At 47.2% G+C, this 23,062-nt stretch overlaps 6 protein-coding genes across 6 annotated transcripts; 4 read left to right on the top strand and 2 right to left on the bottom strand.

The window, feature by feature from the left end:
* The first annotated feature begins 146 nt into the window (after window positions 1-146).
* On the top strand, window positions 147-5,232 carry jhd1 ([Histone H3]-lysine-36 demethylase). The gene is made up of 2 exons (XM_032038588.1): window positions 147-3,680; window positions 3,737-5,232. Exons 1-2 carry the CDS (start codon window positions 363-365, stop codon window positions 4,667-4,669), a joined length of 4,251 nt encoding a protein of 1,416 aa, XP_031897414.1. The 5' UTR covers window positions 147-362; the 3' UTR covers window positions 4,670-5,232.
* On the bottom strand, window positions 5,233-7,587 carry BDW43DRAFT_321385 (uncharacterized protein; the record flags this gene model as incomplete). The annotated part of the gene is made up of 2 exons (XM_032049326.1): window positions 5,233-6,409; window positions 6,466-7,587. 2 exons carry the CDS (start codon window positions 7,585-7,587, stop codon window positions 5,966-5,968), a joined length of 1,566 nt encoding a protein of 521 aa, XP_031897413.1. The 3' UTR covers window positions 5,233-5,965.
* Window positions 7,588-8,798: 1,211 nt separating this feature from the next.
* BDW43DRAFT_285014 (TFIIIC subunit 6 family protein) lies at window positions 8,799-10,642 on the top strand. Its single transcript, XM_032042898.1, has 2 exons — window positions 8,799-9,011; window positions 9,104-10,642. The coding sequence occupies exons 1-2, from the start codon at window positions 8,898-8,900 to the stop codon at window positions 9,902-9,904; spliced, it is 915 nt and encodes a 304-aa protein (XP_031897412.1). The 5' UTR covers window positions 8,799-8,897; the 3' UTR covers window positions 9,905-10,642.
* A 3,734-nt stretch (window positions 10,643-14,376) lies between these two features.
* BDW43DRAFT_160290 (glutamate dehydrogenase (NAD(+))) lies at window positions 14,377-18,565 on the top strand. Its single transcript, XM_032038587.1, has 5 exons — window positions 14,377-14,428; window positions 14,576-14,959; window positions 15,028-17,861; window positions 17,920-18,020; window positions 18,083-18,565. The coding sequence occupies exons 2-5, from the start codon at window positions 14,641-14,643 to the stop codon at window positions 18,114-18,116; spliced, it is 3,288 nt and encodes a 1,095-aa protein (XP_031897411.1). The 5' UTR covers window positions 14,377-14,428; window positions 14,576-14,640; the 3' UTR covers window positions 18,117-18,565.
* Window positions 18,566-19,058: 493 nt separating this feature from the next.
* On the bottom strand, window positions 19,059-21,509 carry BDW43DRAFT_313833 (putative mitochondrial respiratory complex I chaperone (Cia84); the record flags this gene model as incomplete). Its single annotated transcript, XM_032047684.1, has 2 exons — window positions 19,059-19,227; window positions 19,297-21,509. The coding sequence occupies 2 exons, from the start codon at window positions 21,507-21,509 to the stop codon at window positions 19,059-19,061; spliced, it is 2,382 nt and encodes a 793-aa protein (XP_031897410.1).
* A 293-nt stretch (window positions 21,510-21,802) lies between these two features.
* On the top strand, window positions 21,803-22,772 carry BDW43DRAFT_284987 (mitochondrial 37S ribosomal protein bS18m). Its single transcript, XM_032042897.1, has 3 exons — window positions 21,803-22,024; window positions 22,127-22,362; window positions 22,420-22,772. The coding sequence occupies exons 1-3, from the start codon at window positions 21,889-21,891 to the stop codon at window positions 22,624-22,626; spliced, it is 579 nt and encodes a 192-aa protein (XP_031897409.1). The 5' UTR covers window positions 21,803-21,888; the 3' UTR covers window positions 22,627-22,772.
* The last annotated feature ends 290 nt before the right edge of the window (window positions 22,773-23,062 follow it).

Here is a 23,062-nt window from a genome sequence, read left to right as displayed (position 1 = left end):
CTGTGTCTCTCCAAGCTTGGCCGCAACCGCGGTGCGTCCTCGGTGCTGCGTCCTCCCGCCGCTCTTGACTAGTCGGCAGACTCAACTTCCCCCTCAACCTTAGTGTTCCGCCGTGCGACTCTTGTCCGTCAACCTACTTTTTCCCTCAACGCCGATCATCACACCCCGCCTCGGATATTATTTCATTATCCAGTGTGCGCCGTTCGTTTCGCCAGGAATGACTCTCCATTTGCTTGCGGTGGCCTCTCTATAGCCCGTGTGGTCGTTGCATCCCCGCTTTGCCTGCCTGCCGCAAAATACCTTGTCTTCTCCTCCGGACTCATTTCTACCTCCCCTCTTTGATACTCTAACTCAGCTTCAATATGATAACCACTACATCCTTCTTGGACCACTCCAACAGTCGGCCGCCACGCTACCGCACTCCTTCGCCCCCGCGACGCGCCGTTGAGCCAATCTCTCCCTGCACAACCGGGGATGCCCGGGCCTCGTGGGTCGACCGCAGCACACCAAGAGTTGCGAATTTCGATCGCGACCAGTTCGCACAAAATCACGGTCAATATTCTGCTGCGGATAGTTTGTCTCATCAGAGATCCGGCCATGGTAGATCAAGTTCGACCATTGACACCCTTGCAACTATTGCCCTCGCGACGAGTCCTACTTTTGCACCTCCATCTTACCGGCCCCCCTCTCAGAATTCCACGCCGGCCATGTCACTTTTTCCATCAGAGCCCACAGACTTCACAGAGCGTCCCGCTAAGCGCCCGCGGTCGGAAAAAGATCCTTCTCCACTTTATCAGCATCGAATGGGCGCAGCTTCAGATTCAAACCCTCCTTCGGCTTTTGACAGCATGAAAACCGATGCTGAGCTTTTGTTGAACTTTGCGAGACCCTCCAATTTCCACCATACCGCGCCCCCTTCGAAACGAGTTAGCATCGACGAGTCATATCATCAGTACGTCAATGAAGCGAAACGTCATATCAAAGACGGGTTCGGAGCTTCATACGGGGGCATAGGCGAAGAAAAATATGTTTTGCACGCTTCAGGACACGGTAGCTTTCCATCGTCTAGAATGAGGTCTCAATCGGACGGCTCGGCTGTTATTTTTCGGCCCGTCATACATGGTACACGACCGTACACAAGCTCCTCTAACCTTCAGCCGATTCTTTGGCAGGAGGAAGCAGATGGTGGAGAGAACAATTGGCCCTCTTCTACAAACCCAATGGGTAAAAATGGTCGATATGATGCAGAAGTTTCTGGCGCTTGTGTCACTCGAATGTCGCTAAGCCATTCTTCCAAGGTGGAGGACGATACGGAATCCGAAGAGTCCGGCCAGGCAAGTTGTGCTGCTTGTAACCTCGTCCGAATACCGACGGATACTAGCGATCAAGGTGATGTTACATGGATCAGTTGTGATGGCTGCAAGCGCTGGTTCCATATTGTCTGTGCGGGGTTTAAAAACGACCGCGAAATTCGGACTGTTGACAAATTTATCTGTCGTGGGTGCCGGTCAGTTCACGGACAGACTACCTTTGTTCGCAAATCATCACGTGCACGTACTGCTATCGATTATGCTGGTCTTAATCAGGGACTTGTCAAGACCGCTACGGACTCGATGGAGCACCACTATATAGAGCCTATCCGACAAGGCAAAATTCGCTTTTTACCAGAGACCTTCCCTCGCATGCGCCCCGAACTTGTCACTGCTGAATACTTCGAGCGTGGGAACGGCATGACAGAGCCAATTGTAATCCCAGCCTACCTAAACACGCGAGATCCGGTCCTGACTAATAGCTCCGACTATGATGCTCTCGTACAAGAAGCATCCACTCAGGATATGTTCGATGAACTGTTGGAAAATGTATCTCAAGATTGTCAGGATTTCGAGACAGTGATTGACTGTGGCCAAGATAAATTAGACATGGTCATCCCCCAGGGCCTCACAGTCAGAGCTGTTGCAGAACTATACGGGCCTGAAGAAAGGGTAGAGGTGATAGACGTCAAATCGCAACAGGGTGAAGACAAAAGATGGACGATGCAGAAATGGGCCGATTACTACGAGAGCACAGGGTCCAAAGTCGTTCGAAATGTCATCAGCCTGGAGGTATCGCAGAGTAAATTAGGCAAATTGATCCGCCGACCGAAGATTGTGCGTGATCTTGATTTACAAGATTCAGTTTGGCCGGAAGAGCTCAAGGCAGTTGGGGATTATCCTAAGGTCCAATTCTACTGTCTGATGTCTGTTGCCGATTGCTATACTGATTTCCACATCGATTTCGGCGGCTCATCAGTATACTATCACATCCTGAAGGGCGAGAAAACGTTCTTCTTCATACCACCTAAGGATAAGCACCTGAAAAAATATGAAGAATGGTGCAACTCTCCTGCCCAAGACTCTACCTTCCTTGGGGATCAAACCAAAGAATGTTACCGTGTTGATCTTTTTGAAGGCGATACAATGTTGATTCCCTCGGGCTGGATTCATGCTGTATGGACTCCTAAGGACAGCTTAGTTATCGGAGGTAATTTCTTGACAAGATTAAACTATGGGATGCAGATCAAGATTGCCAAGATTGAAAAGGATACCAAGGTCCCGAGGAAATTCAGGTATCCTTTCTTTCAGAAAATCCAATGGTATGCAGCTTTGAAGTATCTTGAAGATGATCCCATACCTCAAAGCGTACTGGATGCCTTTGCGCAGGATGAGAACTACCGCTTCCATAGAGATCACCCTATCTACTACGAGTTTGGCGAACGGACCAATACAACGCCTCTCGGGTCTCCCTATCACAATTCACGCTTCTATTCGCAGGCCGAGTTGGAGGGCCTACCGGACCTTGCGAAGTATCTTCTTCGGACCGCTTTAATCGCCGGTTCTTACATCGTTGAAGGAGTGACGACGGACAGTAGAAACGCAATCAAGCGATCAATCCCGAAGGGCGTCGGAGACCCGATTGATACTGTTAGAAGGTTCGGAATCTGGGTGGCTTGGAAGCGTGGTAATGAAAAGGCTGCCCAGTGGACACGCCCTGGTGTTGTCGAAAGCAATGCCAAGTTCAGTCTCTCAGAGAAAAAACCAGCTGGGCGACCCAGTCGCCGTTCTGAGCGCAATATGGAAAGTCAACGCATGTACGCAGAGAGACAGGCTGTGCAGAGACCCCTAGGACAATCTCGTGAAGCCTTCAATAGTGTTTCCGGTGGCAGTACCTCGTTGCCACCAAGCACCGCTATCCCTATGCCAGCCATCACTTCGGGTAGCGGAGTGAAAGAAGAGAATACTCCTAAGCCTCGGAACATTCCTCGGGGTTCTGGACTAGGTCCCAAGCGAGTTGCCTGTGATGCTTGTCGCAAACGAAGGATCCGATGCCACCATAAGGATGAACAAAGTGACCTAACGCCAACGAAGCAGCTGGCCGTTGGTGCTTTCACCGGGAGCCAATCATCCCTGGCACACGATGCTGCATCTGCGTTGAGCTCTTTAGCAGCAATTGCATCTGAAGCAGGTCTTCAGGATGGTCATTGCCAAGGGTTGGACCGATTTGAAACAGTTGGCAAGCACGGGTCAACCGTCATGAGTACACCGTATACAGTGACCAATAAGCTCAATGACATTAGTCCTGATGGAATCAATGCAGGGAAGAAGGGACGTAGCAAGGCTTGTGATGATTGTCGAAAGAGCAAGGTATGCAGATCCGCATTCCCAGTTGTCCATGGTATTTATTAACTGGCTGAGGATAGCGCCGGTGTATCCACGATGAATATGGACGAGTTGACCCGGTCAAAGCCCAAGAACGATCAAAACCTCGGGCTACAACCTCTGCTAAGAGGCCCCGGGTCAACGAGGAAGGCTCTACTCCAACAAGCAAGAGACCGAAGCAAGAAAGCACCTCTCCTCTGGCAAGGCCAGCATACCTCAGCCGAGAGGTTGACATACTGGATGCGCAAGGAGCTCTGTCACCCGCCAAGTTTCACAAGATAGGTGACTTTGATACTATCCCACCGCCCAATAGTCCTCATGCGGTCCAAGACCTTTCGCAGCAGTCAGGTTTGGTGGTTGCAGAAAAGGAAGCTCCTGTGGAGCAAACCTCGTATGCATCACCGCCTACATTCCAGACAGACGACGTCGTTGCTAAAGAGGTCAACTCAGCGTCTGTGCCTAAGCCAGCCATTTCGCTTGTATCGCCACCAACTTCGCTGGTGGACGAGACAGATGTCCCTCAGGACCATGCTGATGCTGAAGGAGAGCATTCCGCAATCCTTGAAACGCCAACGTCGAATGCTCGTCATTCCTCTCGTCAACCACGCCATGTAGACCGATATATGCCGGAGGTTCATGTTATCAAGCCGACCAAACCGTCCACGCACACTCCAACTGCACGTCGCTCGTCTTTCGGTGCGCCGAGCACTGGCACGCGTAGGATCACACCAGGTCCATCGTCGGAGTCAAAGAAGCCGTCGTCACGTCCATCGTCATCACATGCGAAGACGCCAACGGCCGATAGGAAAGCTGATCGTCACGCTACTTCGACGTCTCCTGGCCAGTTAGGCAAGCATGCGAGGCGTGATCGAGTGACTGGCATAGACGGGGAGCCAGATGCTGAGAGCATGCGCTTAATCCGTGAGCTCCAAGAACAGGAATTCGGGCTACGAAAACGAGCCACGAGAGCGTAAAGCAGGTGAGGTGGCCTACAGTTGGTTTGGTCTGCGTCGATTGCTCTCATTATGATGGGTTATGAAAATATTTTCTTTCCTTTTTCCTCTTTGTTCCTTTTCTTTTCTTTTTTTTACTCCTATCTAGACTACCTCGATTGGGCAACCACTGAACTTGATATGAACTTGAAAGAACTACACTCGAGTGATTTAATCACCTACTGTCGGGGACTTTGGGGAGTTTGAAAGGGTATGAGTGTGGGACCTCGTTGGGGCTTTGTTATTTGTGTTATTTGATTTGGCGTTTCATCGTCCCCAGGCTGTGATGTTCGTTTGGGGGTTATTTTATTGCATTGGACTTCGCCCTTTCAGCATGCTTTCTTCTTTATTTCTCCATGTTTATTTAATTTGGCGTTCTAAGTGGGTACGTTGATTCCTGATCGGTCTGTTGATCGTTGCTGTTCCCTCCACCCCCCTGTTTCATTTGAATTCTTGCTAGTTCCTTGGTGTCCTGCTCATTGTTTCAATGGAGTCTTGCTAGCGTCGTCGTTTGCCATTTCCATCTTATTCCCTTCACCTTCACCTTTTTCACTATTATCCCTTCTCTATACCGATCTTCTTTGTTCTAGTGTTGCTTGATATAGCTCTGAATATCCCAGCGATTCGTCCGATAATGGATGTATAATCACCAGTCCAGGATTCATTGGATAAGATCTATATACCTCTACATTTCGTCGGATATCTCTGTTCGTAGCGACCGTAAGTGTACCGGATGTCCGATCTATATATCACTGCCTGACATCTGATTTGTATCGCACTCAGAAGACGATATTAGACTCTTGTACGTTTAACTGCCTTGGTTGACGCCCTTGTGATGATGCCTATGCTGCTGACTTCTCCAAGTATGGTAAGCAGGAAACACCAGCTAAGTGACAATCGTGTAAAATACATAGGTCGTAGGAGAGTAGAACCGTCTTACGATGTTGGTCTTGGGAGCTAGTGTGTAGATCGAATAAATGAAAGGGGCCTCATCTATTTGTTCCTTTATCGACTCATATGTTCATCTAGTACCAGCTTGCTTTCTGTGCAAGAAGCTCAGAAATAGAAAACATCGGTAACTCCGTCATATGTAGCAGTAGTGTATTCATCACCCATTATAATTCGTGAGCTTTATACCCTCAACCCCCAAATCTAGGGTCAGTAGGATTAGATATAGTAAAGTAGATGGGGTATATCCTATGACACAACGTGGCACAACCGAAGAAAAAGACGAAGGAGTGTACCAAGCATTCAAAATGAGGGTCACCCGAGAGTCCTTTAATTGTGGCTTTTCGAGTCGGTACTGACCCATCGCTTGGCTCGTTTGCGTTCCCCAATGTAGTCCTTGATCACGCAGGGTTCCTCATCGGGCCCTTGACAGACCTTGTGACGATCTAAATGTTTGAATCGAGGGCCAAGAGGTCCGTTTACATAATGATATTGACCTGCGAAGCGATACTGTCGGTGGTCTCCTAGAGGGTAGAATTTATCGCCCCAATGACCATTGTAGTAAAACCACCCTGTGGGCGAATCTGGGCTGGAAGTAGACGCAAGAAAAGCATCATTGTCATAATCGTACGTATATGAGTGAGAGTTTAAAAGAGGATCCCACAGCGGGCCGCGGTCCGTCTGATCGTGAAGGAGACCCCACGGTAAGATATAGTCATGGATACCAGGGGTTGCATACATCGCGTGGGTACCCATCGCCGAGTAGATCACAGGCTGGTGGTTTCTATTAGCGCCAAACCTAATGCATATATTCACTTGATTGGACTTACTCGATCTCCAATCTTTTCGACGGCTTCATAGCTATATGCTTCACCTGCGCTATGTGCACTGAAGAAGAGCGCCTTGGGTTTGCCATAGTGGAATCGTACGAGACAGTGTTCCCAGTCGCCGACATGGTTTCCAAATCGCACGTTCAAAACTACATTTCCCAGGTTGAAGCTGTAGAAATAGAACCAAAAAGCGTCAATGATGCCGTTTCCTTTGTCCATTACGATGAGTACAGCCGGCGCGTCGCTGTGGCCCCCAGCCTGCTCCATGCGGATTGGCTCCCCACCGTATCTTTTGCGAAGTTCGTCCCGAACCCGTGTATCTTCTATGTCTAGATAGCCGAGCTTATCTGGCGTTATATAGCCTTCTCCGTCCTGCGGGGATTGACTTGCATCGTACCACTTAACTCTTTCACTCGGAGTATCATCCGGGATATCACCATCAATTCGACCGTCCCAATCAGCCCAAGACTGCAGCACACCTCCATCCTCCGGTGGATCGGGTATGTTTTTCTCACCTTCCATCCAAGGCGGGCGATCTTCAACATTGTCATTGCTCGTTAGAAAGATGTAGTGCCCTTCTTGGAACTGATTCAGCAGGTCGAGATCCTGTAGAGTGGGATGATCTCGTTGTGACCGAATAGGTGTATAGTTTAACATTGGAGTTGTGTGATAGAGATGCTCGGCAATGTCGCCAGGCCAGAATTGCTCGCCTGAAAATAGATGGACGAGAGGTGCATGTCGGAAGACGTAGTCTGGAATTTCTCTACGAGACCTTTCAAATTGGTCATACTCGGCGCTGTTGGAATGGTTGTCCCCGTTCGACCAAAACGCCCTCCAAGAAGTAAGATTAGACTCCTCTGGTGACGGTGGCTCCGTCGCAAGCTTGTGTTGGCCGAAGCGGGGACGGGCAGCGCGGTAATGCGCGGTACCACAAAGCCCTAGCCACCGACAAGCTTTCCGGTCAAACCATGAACGAGATGAAGCGATCCAGCGGGCCTCGTCCTTATCTTCCGCAGACCAGATAAAAACCGAGGGATTCACGGCTCGGATCAAGCTGTTGATTGAAATGTACGCGATCAGCGACCAAAGAACGACAATTACAGCGGTAGTTCTTTGCACCATCTGCTGGCAGAAGTTGGGCCGAGCCGGGAGGTCGGAAGAGTGAGAAAGTGATAAATTGCGAAAAGCAACCCCGACCTCGTCAGAATGGGTAGTGGCGGTAGCCGTTGAAGGTAAAATAGTGGCAATGGTGGTGATAATAGAATCTCTAGTCGCAATGGCACCACCACTAGGCTGAGGTAAGGCCGCGATGCTCAAGGTGGAGTCCTCGGAGGGATATAAAGAAAGTAAGGAACGGGGAGCATGAGACCACGCGGTGACGGGACTATGGCAGACAAGTACCAAGAGAGGGAAGCAATAGAGCCAGGCAGCCAGGCCCCGCGTTCGAGACGGAGGGTAAGGAAGGGACACTATAAAGGAAGCGCATAGGCATTGTTCCGTCAGCAATGGTCGAGAACAGCAGAGCGGGAACTAATAACAGTATGACTACCCAAAACAGTAAAAGACCCCGTTAATCAGAGCGAGAAGAAGTAAAATTGGAAATAATCGGCACTAAGACAGTGAAAGATCAAAAGATAGGCAGACAGACCGGGAATAACGGAAGGGCATTAGATAATGGATGATCAGTAACACGCGAAAGCATGGAAGATGACGGATGCATCTTGAGACCTGCTAAGCTCCCTTGCTTCCGCGCGATGCCGAATCGTTTGTCAATAAGGAAACGGGGACGGAAAAGACGGAAGCGGATTCGCAACAGGTATGTACAATACATACAGTACATGACAAATGATTCGACCAGCGCAGTAAAGAGTGAAGCTAGTCGTGTAAAATAGGTACAGTACTTACTTGGCATGATGTGAAATGGAGACAACAAACAGTACTTAAGGCTGAATGGGCGGAGACAATGAGGTCATAGATTGAGTGAGTGACCTTGGTACTATACTAATCATATCTGAGTAGTACTGTACCTAAGTCATTGGTAAACAAGGCAACTATGGAAAGGGAGTAACTATCGAGATATGTATGTACTAGGGTTAGCAAAAAAGAAAGAGAGACGAGAAGAAAGAGAGATGGGTGATGATGAATGATGTGATACGTATGAAAATAGATTTATGGTTATATAGATAATAGCCAAGTAAATAGTTAGTATGATTGATTACATACAATTCTGCAGTCACCGCCTCCTTTATATCGCTAGGCTAGACTAGACTAGACTAAAAAGAGGCTTAATTGAACTTTACGTCCGTTTCTGCCCTTCTCATGTCACACCAAAATTACCCTTTTGCTTCCATGCAGCTCATACAGTTAGTCCTCATTTATGCTAATGATCTACTGGCCGGGTCCGGGAAGAATTACTTAACCTTAGTCCCACCATGCAGCTTCACACGGAATCAATGTTGGCCCTAGATCCTGCCATGCTGGTGGACACAGCGTTACCAGATGAGGACTCCGACTATGAGTACGAGTATGATGAGCATGAGACCGAGGTACGCACCGATCCAATTCCTTGTCGCAATCATTTTGCATATCTCGTACAGACACCTCAGTTTGTGTTCAACTGACTGAAAGTTGCCCATAGACCTTCTATCTTAACCTCGACCTTACCTCCTCTCATGGTCCCATTCGGCCCCCTCGACGCTGCCACGACCCCGCGACAGACTCCTCATCAGTGGCAGCTACACCGGGTCTATCATCTGCCTCTGCTCCTCCTTTCCCAAGTGATGATAATGAGTCGGCGCTAGCTAGCACCGAGTTTGACAATAGCACCGCGGAGCGGGTGCAGATTCTGGGTCTTCACACCAGCAATCCCATCATCTCGTACCAAAATCAGGTCTTCAGCTGTTCCTGGACCGACCAACTTGGCACTGAGTTACTCTTCACTCGGCCTGAGCTGGAACCTCAACCTGGAGTAGAATCCGAAGCGGCAGCTTCACAAGTTGTTCCGTTAAAACATGGCAAATACTTCAACCTAATTGCCGCTAACAGTGTCAAGATACTGGGTCGTAGGGCGAACCTCATCTCCAGTGCGAGTCCTATTCAACATTCACTCTACCCAGATAGTGCACTGGACATGACAGTAGGAACCGTCACTCGCAGAGCGGGACCTCAAACCAACCAGGCCCGATTTTTGGAGCGACTGGGGAGTATCAAACAAGCTAGGGGAGAGAAGGATACTGTACGGACCGTGTTCAGCCTAAAACGGGCTCAAAATCTTGAGGAGCGCTTGCGTGGCTGGGCACGGACTGAAGAACAACTAGCACAGATTCAGCAGCTTAATGATGCCGCCCTTCAGGGACATCCCGATGCCATAGCAGAACTAGAGAATATTTACAATCAACTTGGAACTCACGATGCATCGTCGGTTGAACCTCCATTTTAACTGCATTGAGAAGACCCTTAAGTGGTCGTCACTCGAACCCTGCAAAGGAGAAGTCAACCATAGTGCACTCAAAATGTTATTACCTATCACATGACTAAAAGCGAGGCTTTTGGGATACATGGATGCTCATAGCTGATATAACCTGCTAGCGCCTTTTGGCCAATTCTGCATGATAAGTTGATCATGGATACAGTCCTGTTTCCCTAGGTATGTACAGCGTGAACATAGAAATAATTAATCGTCCACTAATATGTATTCATCTTATACAATCATCTACTCCGTTCTATAAACACATTGAACACCTCGGGCCCTGGCTCGGAGTCTTCTATGTACGGAGTACAGTGTGAACCCTTTTGTATCAGTTCTAGGCAATAATAGTTCATTTGGTTGTCCTTTGATAACCATCTCCACAGGTCCAAAAAAAAAGACAAATAAAAGCAAAGGAAAAACAACCGTCTCGCCAAGCCTTACTCCGAGGCCAGTGGTTGAGTATTTGGAGCGGTTAGGGTGCATGCTTGTCACGACGATGAAACAGAAAGGGCGGGGAATACTCGAAGGACGGTCGCATAGAGATCACTGTAGACTTGTGGGTAAATGGGGTATGTCTGGTAAATAAACGTTATGGGGAAACGAACATGGAAAGGAAAGGAGACAAGCGAATAACTCGGTCAACTTATGGGGTTGGCTCAGCAAGCATTCGCTCAATCTTACGTGGCTTAGGCTCTTTCTGGACGTCTTTAGCAGCATTTCTATCAGACTCTAGAGTTGACGATTTCCATTCTATCTTCTATTCGTCCATCGACATCTCAATAAAGTATCAATCCCTTTTATCTCCTTCAATTTTCTTTTCTTCTTCTATTCTTTTCTCTATTTCTTTAGTCCTATCCATCGATATTGATTCAGGTCAGGCAGAAGTCCCAATAGACAGGACAGTTCAATAGCACTTGTCTTATGGCTACTTAGCATAATTTTATTTGTCTACAGGTTTTATGTCTCAGTCTTTATTCGAAGACCTCGTCCACAGATTTAGTCTAGTGGTATTCACTTTACTCATACTGCTACTCGTGAACAATTTATCTACTCTATTTTTTGTCTTATATCGTTACCTCGTTATCCTGCCAAGCCTTATATAGAAAGGCATTATGATTGGATATCACAGTATTTTGGAGCTGAGGTATTATAGTTGCCTTTATTTATCTTTTTCACCTATTATTATCTTAACAGGAGAATATATCCTACAATAATTCTTGTTTCTACTCCAGGGAGGTGGGGATTTTCAACCCAAGGCATCAATCCAACTCCCAGCTTTGTCAAGTCTATGATTGATCCTCATAACATATAATTAGTATATAGCATATTGATGTTAGAGATAGATATATACACGCTACTCGCTGCACGTAAGGTGATTAGCAGAGACTTGTAGTTTAATTATATTGTAGTAGTTAGTAATTCAACTCCCTTGATTCTTGTGGAAGGACATTTTGTGTCACGGGTAAGCCTTAGGCTTCAGGCCCCGATGGCAAGTTGCGATACTATATATACCGCGCCTGGGAAATCAACTCCGATCCGAGTTGATCATAGTGGATCTTTTTACCTAGTGGGAAGATCCTACGTATTGAATTGCTAATCCCAGGAGTAATCCTTTACATTTTGTTGGGCAGAGGTATAATTTCTTGACTCTTTTGCCATGTAAGATGTAATTCAAGGTCCAGCACCTAGTGCCAGATCTAATCATACACGGTTAAATATGCATTATCCCAGAAGTACTTTACCTGAAAAATTGATTGCAGTCTGTGTCGCACAGCTGTTTCTTTTTAGGTATACATCATTAGGCAGAACCGCATAGGTTTATTAGCATATTTTACTGCCTGTATTTAGAAAATAGCATGACGTTAATCGTTGGTGCATCCGGATGGCAGGATTCCAGCCGTGTATCTTAAAATCTGTGATATTGCCTAAGGTAGAGATGTAGGAACCATATCTATTAGTGGATTTCCTCATTTCATTGTAGGTATATACACAAGACTAGGTCCTAACTTAGCACGACTCCTTACCTATCATTTTTATGTTATAGTACATAAGACCCAATCAAAGACTGTTATTGACAAGAACATCTAATATGTTATTCAACCTCAAGGCTTTTTTATATCTGTTATTGGTTCTTAAGTCAACTAGTAGCCTGTTCAACTTCCACCGCGTCCTTCTATTCGTATCATTCAAACAGACGTCCGGGCTTTTGAGATTACACTCTTCCAAATAATTCTGAGCATTGTACGCGTTGGTCCATGAGAAATCGCCATATTCAAACTATGTATTATGGATATGAGTTTGCCGGTGTTAATAGACTAATCCCTGACCTGGCTGTATTCCCCCAGTTAAAGCCACTCATAAATACTAATAGAAGAGACCCACCAGGTTCTCTGTCAGCCAGTTTGTTCCTTGTGTAAGTCGCAATTAATTCAAAGTCCGTCAGAAGATGTTCAATTCTCTACTCGGTACAATTAGCAACGTCATTGTATAGCCGAAAATTCCTAGACTATCCTGAACCTTTAACGAATCGGCCGCGTTGTGACAAAATGTTGGAGAAGTGGGAAGGGCTTTTGGGAATCACCTCATACTGCCTCTTGCATTGTGTAGGTAGGTGGAGATCCACAACAGATTCCGGATATCGCAGTTGGAGAGATTTTAATGAATGGGACAGTCCAAGTCAACCCCACCTTCATTCCCGGCAGTGGCTTAGCAATGTACGTGGGCAAGATTTTTATGGGGTAATAGCATGGGGTAGAACTGAGCCATTTTAATAATGAGAAAGGGACCTTGAAGGTTATGGGGGTTCTCATGGAGTTGGATTGGACTGTGCGGATCCCCCCTCCCCGCAACTCACTAATACTGGGTAGGTCATTCATCCAGGTACGGATCATGGTTGGGGTCGACCCGGCTCACCCCGCAGTATTGTGAAAAATTCTACTGTAATTAACTCATAACCTGTGACTTCATATGGGGTACTCCATATTCATAGCACACATTTGTATGCTCCTTTTTCCGTCTTCTAAGGTCCCGTGATCAGATTCTATAACGTCTCCATTCTTCTTTCCGTTCACCCTACCACGTAAGCATAAATGTATATATATCGTATAGAGAGGTAGACATGGCAGGTAAACAGGTATATACTCCGAAAGGCACAAGGTTCATCCTGCACTGCACAGTCTGGACGCAGAATATTAGTTACGAAATTGCGGCATTTTCTGAATTAGTTATTACACAGAGAAATATGCAGATACAATTACATGCGACAGCCGTCGACGATGATTTGCAGGTCACTAGCCACCATGACACACCAAATTGCCCTTTCCAGATATACAGCCCTACTAAGTGGAGAGTTTGATGAATCCACAAGACCCGGTCCAAAGCGTCTCTGTCAGCTGACTAACCTGTCGCCATTAAGACATATCTGCTTCTTATCATCAACCCAATATGAACTTGGGTAGTACATAGTTGCTATCTTGAAACTATTGATAGTTCTTAACTAACCTTTTTATCTCAGGCAATGTCTTTTTCTTTCCAACCACTCAGTATAACAAATGCCAGGATACTACTAGGTAGTGATGCCTAAGGCACACACTAGCCGAGCCACATGGAGATGTTGAGGCAATTTTTTTTCCAATTTTAGCCTTTGCATAGCCAATCACATATTTCCAATGCGGTATTTTTTTTTGCCTCATTTGCGCTATTATGGCGCTAACACCGAAAAGGGATAAGAGCCCCCCCAAACTTGGCAAAATCTTTTCAGTACAATACTTAGGTACTAAAAATACACCAAAAATCGAGGGATAAAAGGAGCAGGGAATATTAGAATGAGTAGAGACTCAAGTACAAGAGCATGTATACCAACTTATATATACAAAGATCTAATTACATATCCTGAAGCAAAATACAAAGGGCGGCAGAAAAGAAAGAATGCAAAACAGGGGCTGTCAGTTAGGACAAATGTGGAGGATACATGTAGGACCAGTGACCACACCGCATTGGGCCATCATTCATCCCGATCCACATATACTAATCCACTCTGATACAAGGATGGCGACAGATCAACAATTCGAGACTCATCCATATTACAACCCACTCGTTCCAGGACTGACTTGACTGCCCCGGACCGGTCCCCGTGCCTGGCCGATCGCATAGCGCCGGGAATGATCTCAGCAATATTTAGGGACTTATAAGGACTCGAAGCCCGCTGTGGTTTTCGTGAGGTTTTGCTTGTACATGAGATCATATAAGACATATTCTCCTTCTTCCTTCTCTTCTCCCTTTCCACATTATTGGCAGTCCCATTCCGGTGACGTGTCGATTGCATGGCTTATACGAAGAAGTAGAGTGACTGCTTGTTTCCCCCGTTCACAATTCTCCGATAAGCTTCTATACTGAAGGGGCTGTTCTTGTTATCATCTTTGGTTAAATAAAACCCAAAATTTAAACAAGGAAAAAGCAAGAAAAAGAATAAAAATAGATTGCTGTTGTCTTGAGGTATGTCCATCTTGAAATTACCGCTTTTATCATAACGGGTCTCTAAACCCTACCGTTCGTATCTCTCCAAACCCGCCCCCCACTCCAATCTTTAGAGATTCTGCGCCACAGCCTGCCCATGACTAACTTATCCTTTCTACACTTCAGCAGCTTGTTATAATTCTTTTCAATTGGACCCCTCTCTGACTAGAGTTGCTTTTCTCTTTTACATTATGGTGTCTTCTACTACTTCGTCATCCCCGCAGCCAGACGGGTATCTCAATGGCGCCCACACTCTTCCTGTGCGCCCAGGTCCCAAGCTCTACGGCAGCAACGATGGCGCCCAATCCGGCGCTGGAACCCCCATTGGGTTCCAGAGGCATCCTCACAACAAGCTCCTTGATAATGTAGCAGGTTCGAGTGTTCGCCAACCATCGCCTCAGCCTACTCATCTAGGATTTCCCGGCGGTGGTTTGCATCGAGTCTTGTCAGAGGAGGATCCAGGCTATATTGCTGCCAAATTTGAAGGAAAAGAGAAACAGATGGAACAGGGTAAGTCCTCTCTCCTGCCAATCGCTACTTTACGCTTTGGGGCTCTCTTGTCTGACAGTATTTCTTAGTCATGGACCAGCTGGAAAGCAAAGGCTTTATTCCCACCGAATTTGTTGCCGGAGAAGCCGAATGGTTTTACAATCAACTTGGAATCGATGACACGTATTTTCAAACCGAGACTGTCGATGCCATTGTCACACAGATTCTTTCTCTTTATGCTGCCAAGGTTGCAGCTTACGCCCGTGATGATAAGAAGCTTGAGATACGTTTAGACAAGGAAGCCGAAGATCATGCAGTTTACATCGATACAAGCAAGCCCGGCGTTACGACGGTGGATGGCCCCCGATATGAGCAGAGAATTGAGAAGAAATACGTGAATGGCTCTACACCTAGTAGTAGCTATCGTGTTGAGACCTTCCGTTCACCAACCCCGATCCCTGGGGACGATGGCCAGCAACTCCGTTGCTACTTTGTGTACAAGTGCCAATTCGTCAACCCTAACCCGGGTCCGAACGAAACGAACATCGATATTATTGGTGAAAAAAGATTCTTGCAAAAGGCAACGGCCAACACCAAAGCCATTTACCAAGAAATTATTACCAATGCCGTTAATCGGTCCGGTCCTGTTATTGAGATGTTTGAGATCGAGAAGAGTCGCGAAAAGAGGCTGGTTATCGCTTACCGCCAGGGCTCTGCTATGGGTCTATTCAGCGCCCTTTCTGATCTATACCACTACTACCGTCTAACAAGCTCCCGTAAATATCTGGAGAACTTCTCTAACGGCATCACGGTCATCTCTCTCTACCTTCGCCCACTAAAAGATGCAGAAATTGCCGCCAAGTATCCCCCAATTGAGGCGGCCATTCACCAGATCATTAAGGAGGTCTCTCTTCTGTACTGCATCCCCCAGAACAGATTCCAGCATCACTTTGCGGTCGGCCGTCTCAGCTTGCAGGAGACCATCTATGCCCACTGTGCGTGGGTATTCGTGCAGCAGTTTCTTAATCGCCTAGGATCTGAATACATCTCTCTAACCGACCTTCTGGACTCCAATAACAGCGTTCACGCAGAACTGTTAGCGAAGATCAAGAAGAGGCTGCGTACCGAGACTTTCACGTCAGATTATATCTCAGAGATTGTTAACAAGTACCCGGAATTAATCCACAAGCTGTATTTGGATTTTGCGAACACCCATTACGTACAAACTCGCGGCCCCGCCGAGGACGATTTTCTTCCAACCCTAAGCTACCTGCGCCTCCAGGTTGACGAAGTCCTTGATGGCGCGAAGTTGAAACAACTCATCTCGAGCACCGCGGCCAACGAGCATGACGAGATGGTCATGAGCGCTTTCCGTGTATTCAACGCCTCCATCCTCAAGACAAACTTCTTCACACCCACTAAGGTGGCACTCAGCTTCCGACTCAATCCTGATTTCCTGCCGGAGCACGAGTACCCTCAGCGTCTCTATGGCATGTTTTTAGTCATCAGCTCAGAATTCCGAGGCTTCCATCTGCGGTTCCGTGACATTTCCCGTGGTGGTATCCGTATCGTTAAGAGTAGGAATAAGGAATCCTACAGCATTAACGCCCGCTCGCTGTTCGATGAGAATTACAATTTAGCCAACACCCAACAGCGCAAGAACAAAGACATCCCCGAAGGTGGTGCGAAGGGTGTGATTCTTTTAGATGTAAACCATCAGGACAAAGCTGCTGTCGCTTTTGAGAAGTATATTGACAGCATCCTCGACCTTCTGCTACCTCCTGTCAGCCCAGGCATCAAAGACCCAATTGTTGACCTGCATGGAAAAGACGAGATTCTCTTTATGGGGCCCGATGAGAACACGGCCGAGTTAGTGGACTGGGCTACCGAGCATGCAAGGAACCGTGGCGCTCCCTGGTGGAAGTCGTTTTTCACAGGCAAGAGTCCCAAGCTGGGTGGTATCCCCCATGATACTTACGGCATGACAACCTTGTCCGTCCGCCAATATGTTCTTGGTATCTACCGCAAGCTGAAGATCGACCCATCTACGGTCCGGAAGCTGCAAACCGGTGGACCCGACGGTGACCTGGGATCAAATGAGATCCTTCTTGCCAACGAAAAATATACTGCAATCGTTGATGGATCCGGTGTCATTGTTGATCCCAGAGGTCTAGATCATGAGGAGCTGGTTCGACTGGCCAAAAAGCGCGTGACTATCTCCGAATTTGACTTGTCGAAACTATCTCCGGAGGGCTATCGAGTTCTAGTAGATGAGAGCAACGTAAAGTTACCGAACGGCGAGCTTATTCATAACGGAATGACTTTCCGCAACACTTTCCATTTGCGCCGAGAGCTGCCTTACGATGTCTTTGTTCCTTGCGGTGGACGACCGGAGTCTATTGATCTTTCCACTGTTGGAAAGCTTATTCAGAATGGCAAATCCACCATCCCTTACATTGTTGAGGGTGCCAATCTATTTATCACACAAGACAGCAAGCTGCGACTCGAGAGGGCTGGCTGCATTTTGTTCAAGGACGCATCAGCGAATAAGGGTGGTGTGACATCATCGTCATTAGAGGTTCTTGCGTCATTGAGTCTCAATGACGAGGAGTTCGTGGAGAATATGTGTGTTCGCGAGGATGGCAGCGTTCCCACGTTTTACAAGGACTACGTCAAGCAGGTCCAGGAGGTCATCAAGCACAATGCCACCCTCGAATTCGAAGCCATATGGCGTGAACATGAGCAAACCGGCCTACTCCGAAGCGTTCTCAGTGATCGCCTCAGTTTGGCTATCACCAAGCTTGATGAGGAGTTGCAGGAGACCGAGCTGTGGGATAATGTTGAACTTCGCCGCTCAGTGCTCAGCGATGCTCTACCAAAGCTCCTTTTGGACAAGACTGGCCTTGATACAATCCTACAACGGGTAAGCTTCATCTATCTTCCCAATTCGGTATCGGCTCTGAAACTAACGATATGAGTAGGTCCCTGAAAACTACCTGCGGGCCATCTTTGGCAGCTACCTCGCAAGTCGGTTTGTATACGAGTATGGCAGCAGCCCTAGCCAGTTCTCCTTCTTTGACTTGTATGTTACACCGGCTCCCCCAGTCAAAAGCCACTGGTCCACTCTGCTAACCATAATTCTAGCATGACTAAGCGACTTTCTAAGATTGGGGCGTAACGTAGTTTAGACAGATGACAACGATGTTCCTCACTTATGATATTGCATCTTCCGGGTTTATACATAACTGCACATGAGCAGTGTTACAGGTACTAATTATGGCAATTTTGTTCATCGCGTGGATGGGATACAAAAAAAAAAGTCACGAGTAATGAAGATTTAATACATCCTTCTGTTTCTTTCTGATTTTGTAGATTTATTTGCAAGTCAAGTATCTATCCCACTCCACAGTCAATGGCACAATTAGGTTCCGCTGCTTTCCTTGCACATGACAAAAGCGATCTCCTTCAGTCTAGGTCTTGTACTACAGAGTTTCACAAACCACTTGGGATTTATAGATTTTGAAGAAAGCTGGCGCACTCTACCTCTGGATTTATTATTATCGTTTTGAATACGGGTTTGAACAACCCCCGGGGGATATTGTTAAGAGCCCATGTACTGTGATATGGTCGCTGATTACTTGGTATGGAGAGGCCGTTTTATGAGCTAGCACCCGTTTGAGATTCTTTCTAAGCGTACCCCCGATATCACTGATAAACCCGTAATACCTCGGGCATGTTACTAAATTCCCGCTATTTGAACGTATTTTTTTTTTCTAAACGTTTGGCGCGGATTGCAACCCCGTCTCCGGACCACGTAGCAGCTTCTATCTCAATCGCCACCCCATCGAGCCCATTAGAGCATGCTTAACATGAATTGAAGGATGATGCATGCAAATAGAGGTTTTGAGGGAAGTGGGATAAGAATGGAGGGGAGGGAAAGCGCGGGGACGTGACTGCATTTTCGCTGGCGATAATTCTTAGAACACTCGACATGTAGGGAAAACCGGTCTATGCAAGAGGATGCACTCGTAGTGTCTCGATATTCCTCCTCTTTTGCCAGGGAGATCACGCCTAAATGGTTATGTTACTAATAAAACGTTATTGGGTATATATTCCGAGGTTAGACGACGATTTCGTAGCCGGTGATGTTGAACCTCAACCCCTCCTCTTCCTCCGTGCGTTCGATCTCGTTGAGTTGGGCCCAAAGTTCAGGGTATTTCTCCTTGGCCCATTTCTCCACCTCATCTTTCCAATATTGATATGGGACCGCGTTGTAGAGAAGGCCAATCCTGGAACCTGTCAACAATCATACCTACCGCTAAAGAAAAACTAAAAAAAGAAAAGAGACCAAAACTTACGAGTTATGATTGGGCATGTACCCTGTTTCACTGTGCATCTTGTCTATAGCCTCTATGGCGAGGTCAAACTCACATTGCGCAGCGAGAGCTTCGACATATGCCATGTACAGCCGGCGATCCACTTCGATTTCGAGAAGTTTAACCTTCTCCATCATCTTAATTGCCTCTTGTGCACCATTGTGGTGTTTTTCGCATAACTTGAAAAAGATAGCCACTGTCTTATGCGTGGGCCCTTCGTCCGACTGAAGGATTTGGCGGAACACTTCCATACTCTTCTCGGGCATGTTGCAGGCGGCATAAGCGTGCATTAGCCCATTTAGCAGCTTGGTGTTAAGGTCGACCTCGACATCTAGTTTGAGCATGTTGTGAACTAGCACTAAATGTTCTGTGTCGTGCGTTCGAGCTATCCACCGGAAGCATTTGGTATAGGTGTCTGGCTTTGGACGGCGAGCAAAGTCCTCGGCCTGCCGCATGTGCCCGAATATTAGGTATGCCAGGTCACTTCGGTTTCTCTTGTAGAATGCTGTCATGATCTCGGTTCGAGTGCTAACGCTTGTTTCGGGGAACGCAAGCTGCAATAATCCGTATGCCTCCCAAGCGCCTGCGCTATCTTGGCTCAGGTCTAAGATAAACTTGGTGAGCGCTTTTCGTATTTTCGATCTTCCTTCGTCATCATATGAGGCCAGGCGAGGTCGAAGGAGATCCGACACTCCCTCCCAGTCACGACGATAGATTAACATATGTGTTAGTGCTGCCAGCGTCTCCGGCTCTAAGTGAACGTTGTTCTCGAATAATGGGTCAAGAACAGATGAAATCTGATCGAACAGAGCATCTCCCTGCCCCGACAGACAAATCATTGTTATCAGCTTGTTCATCAGCGGCATGTTCTCAATAGCTATATCGTTAATATCATGCAAGTCCTGAACATGGCTTAGTGTTCTTTCCACATCGCCGGCTTGAATATAGGATTCGAGTTTCAACAAACGCGATTGAATGTTGGAATGCAGACCCCAGTGGGAGATTAAGGCAGCATACTCAGCAGACAATTGAGGATTATTGATAAAATTGGCATACGCAATCAAGTTGTTCACACATTCAATCGTGAGGGATGACTTCGCTTCTGGGTTAGTTTTGATCAGAGTCCTGACTTTTTCCGTGATTGCAGATGCATCTTTGCCATGGGCCGCTTCCCAAAGCAGCGTAATGCCCATGGTCTCTGTGATTGGTCTCTGCGAGAGTGACTTAAAGATAGGTTCCGCCCATGCCATTTCAGAATGCAGAATTGCATATTTGATCACAGCTTCTTTCGTAGCCAAAGTAGGCTGCCTACCATCAAACAAAGGGCACTCATACATTATCTTGACAGCAGCCAGGAGATCATGATCAATGAGGACTCTGAGCACCTCTTGGTGGGAGGCGGGGTCGAATTTTACGCCATAGTCATGAAGACTCTCGGTTGTTCGTCTGAGGAGACGCCTATCTCCATTGATCGCGAATCCCTTCAAGACCGTAAGCCAAGGAGAGGGGTTAGTTTTGCAGAGCCTGTTCCAAAACTTCTCGACAACATGCCGTGCTCCTTCAGGGTTGCCATTCAGCGCCTGGATATTAATATAGGCAATGAGTGCGGGTCGGCCTATATGGTTGGCTCCATAACCATGGTCTGCGCAAAGTTCCAGAAACACGTAGCGGGCTAATCTTTGAATGACTTCGCGAGATTCCGGTAGGCACCTCGCGAGGGATAGGACGAACAGGACATTCTCCAAGTTCTCGGTAGAAAAGGCTAATTGCCAATCTTCGGACTCCAAGTCGCTCTCGTTAGCTCGCAAGTGTTTCCAAGTCACAAGGAGCAGGCGAGCCTGAAAACCCGTAATGACCCCCGGAATAACCGCTCGTGCCACAAAGAAATCTTGAAAGGCCTTCGCGAGAACACTATTTGCAGGCCCTCTACTTTTATCACGCATCGCCCTCATCAAGTCGCTCATTGGCTTTAAACCGGCTTCCGATGGCAGAGTCGCGGGTTGAGGAGTCGCTGACGGTCCCACATTACGAGCGAAAAACCCACGTCGCTGGAGGTGATAGAACCTAGAAAAGATTGGCCCTTGGGATCGATAAGTTCGGAGGGTATGTAGTAATCGATGTCGACATTGTGAGGACGAGAGCGGCTCATTGTTCAGAATAGCCCGGAAGACCCTTCTAGTGAGGTGAGCTTGCATGATGGTAAAGTGAGACTGTTAAAAAAAAAGTAAAAGTGCTAACGAGATAGTATTCTGTCCCTTTCGAGCTGGAACACTGCTACTAGAGGTTAAGCAACGATTACCAATCAAGTATGTACCATGCTTTTTGAATAAAAATGTATCAAATAGAACAATTCTAGCAATAGACAGTACTATAGAGTGAAAGGTATGAGGCGGAGTTCTGGAGAAAGATGGTTCCTTGCGGCTCTTAGCGCGCCCCTAGAAAAGATAAATGTTAAATCCGATTTATTTCCCTTATGCGCTCCACTTCTGCGAAACCCCCGACCATCTCATTCTGTTTCTTGCTCGAATTGACGCTCCTCAATTGTTCTGGTAGATCGTCAAACTGTGCTTGAAGATGGCAGTTCATCTGTTTTCCTGGTCTCCTTTGCGCAGCTTCGGGTCGACCATGAGCTCCATGGTTGCAAGTCGGTGGAATTCGACTCTTGCGACAGATGCCGCTGCTCACCAACGTACTGCCAGCGTCAACCAAAGTACGTGATTATCGTCGAAATGTGGCTACTTGTGTTTTTCTCGGAGCCAAGTACTTATCAACACATTACTTCCTTGACTGGCGCTGACTGCCCCGAAAATAGGACCAAGAGTATTCAGCCGCCGTCGTATTCCGAACCGCCAAAGATTCATCGAGGACCAAAAGACGCAAGGAGAGAGTCGGATACTAGAAAAATACCAGACCCGTGACTGGCGGGCGGGCGATATTTACACACCCCATGATCTTAGCGCTGCCGAAATGAAGAAATGGAGGAAGCGCTACAGTCCGGCCACAGATGCTTTTGATTCTCTGAATATGAACCCTTTAGACTTGTACAAGGTAAGTGCGGCTATTCCCCGAACAAGAGTAGTGTTAACCCAATCTACGCTATCACAGAACCTTTCGATCATGTCCGAGTATATCACCCCGATGGGGCGTATAAAGCATAGAAACACGACTGGCCTACGACCTGTCAACCAACGAAAAATTGCAAAGGCTATCCGAAGGGCCATCGGTCTCGGTCTGATGCCTAGTGTTCATAGACATCCAGAGATTCTTGCGGCGGAACTGAAGGCGAAGGTAGATGGAAGCAGCATCTTTTAATGGAGTTATGGCATGCCAACGTTGCACTTTTATGCAGATCCAGGGGAGGGTGGGAGATCTGACTGCAATTTTTCCTCGAAGACCCTCACTTTAGAGCCAGACATTGTACTACTACATTCAAATAAAATCACTACTTGGGATTGGAATTGTAATTTACGTAGCACAATTTGCTCGATGGTAAAACTAACCCCTCCTCTTCTCCCTGGATAGTCTGTTCGAGAATCTTAGCATTGGGGGTTGAGGCGGGGAGGGGGGTTTAAGGCTTCTTTGCCTGGATATAAGAACAAGGCACAAGATGTTCCGTCCGTGGCTCAAATGTTCCCCACCGATAAATACGTCAACCAGCCGATTTCCAGGCATGTAAACATCGTCTACGCTCCCCTACCCTCCCCACAGTCATTTGCCCTTCCTTCTGCTGCCAATACTGTCTGCTGGT

This window comes from Aspergillus alliaceus (genome assembly GCF_009176365.1).
Source record: "Aspergillus alliaceus strain CBS 536.65 unplaced genomic scaffold BDW43scaffold_41, whole genome shotgun sequence".
Taxonomy (NCBI): domain Eukaryota; kingdom Fungi; phylum Ascomycota; class Eurotiomycetes; order Eurotiales; family Aspergillaceae; genus Aspergillus; species Aspergillus alliaceus.
The sequence above is the reverse complement of the archived record's forward strand: the minus strand, read 5'-3'. Positions and strand labels throughout refer to the sequence as shown.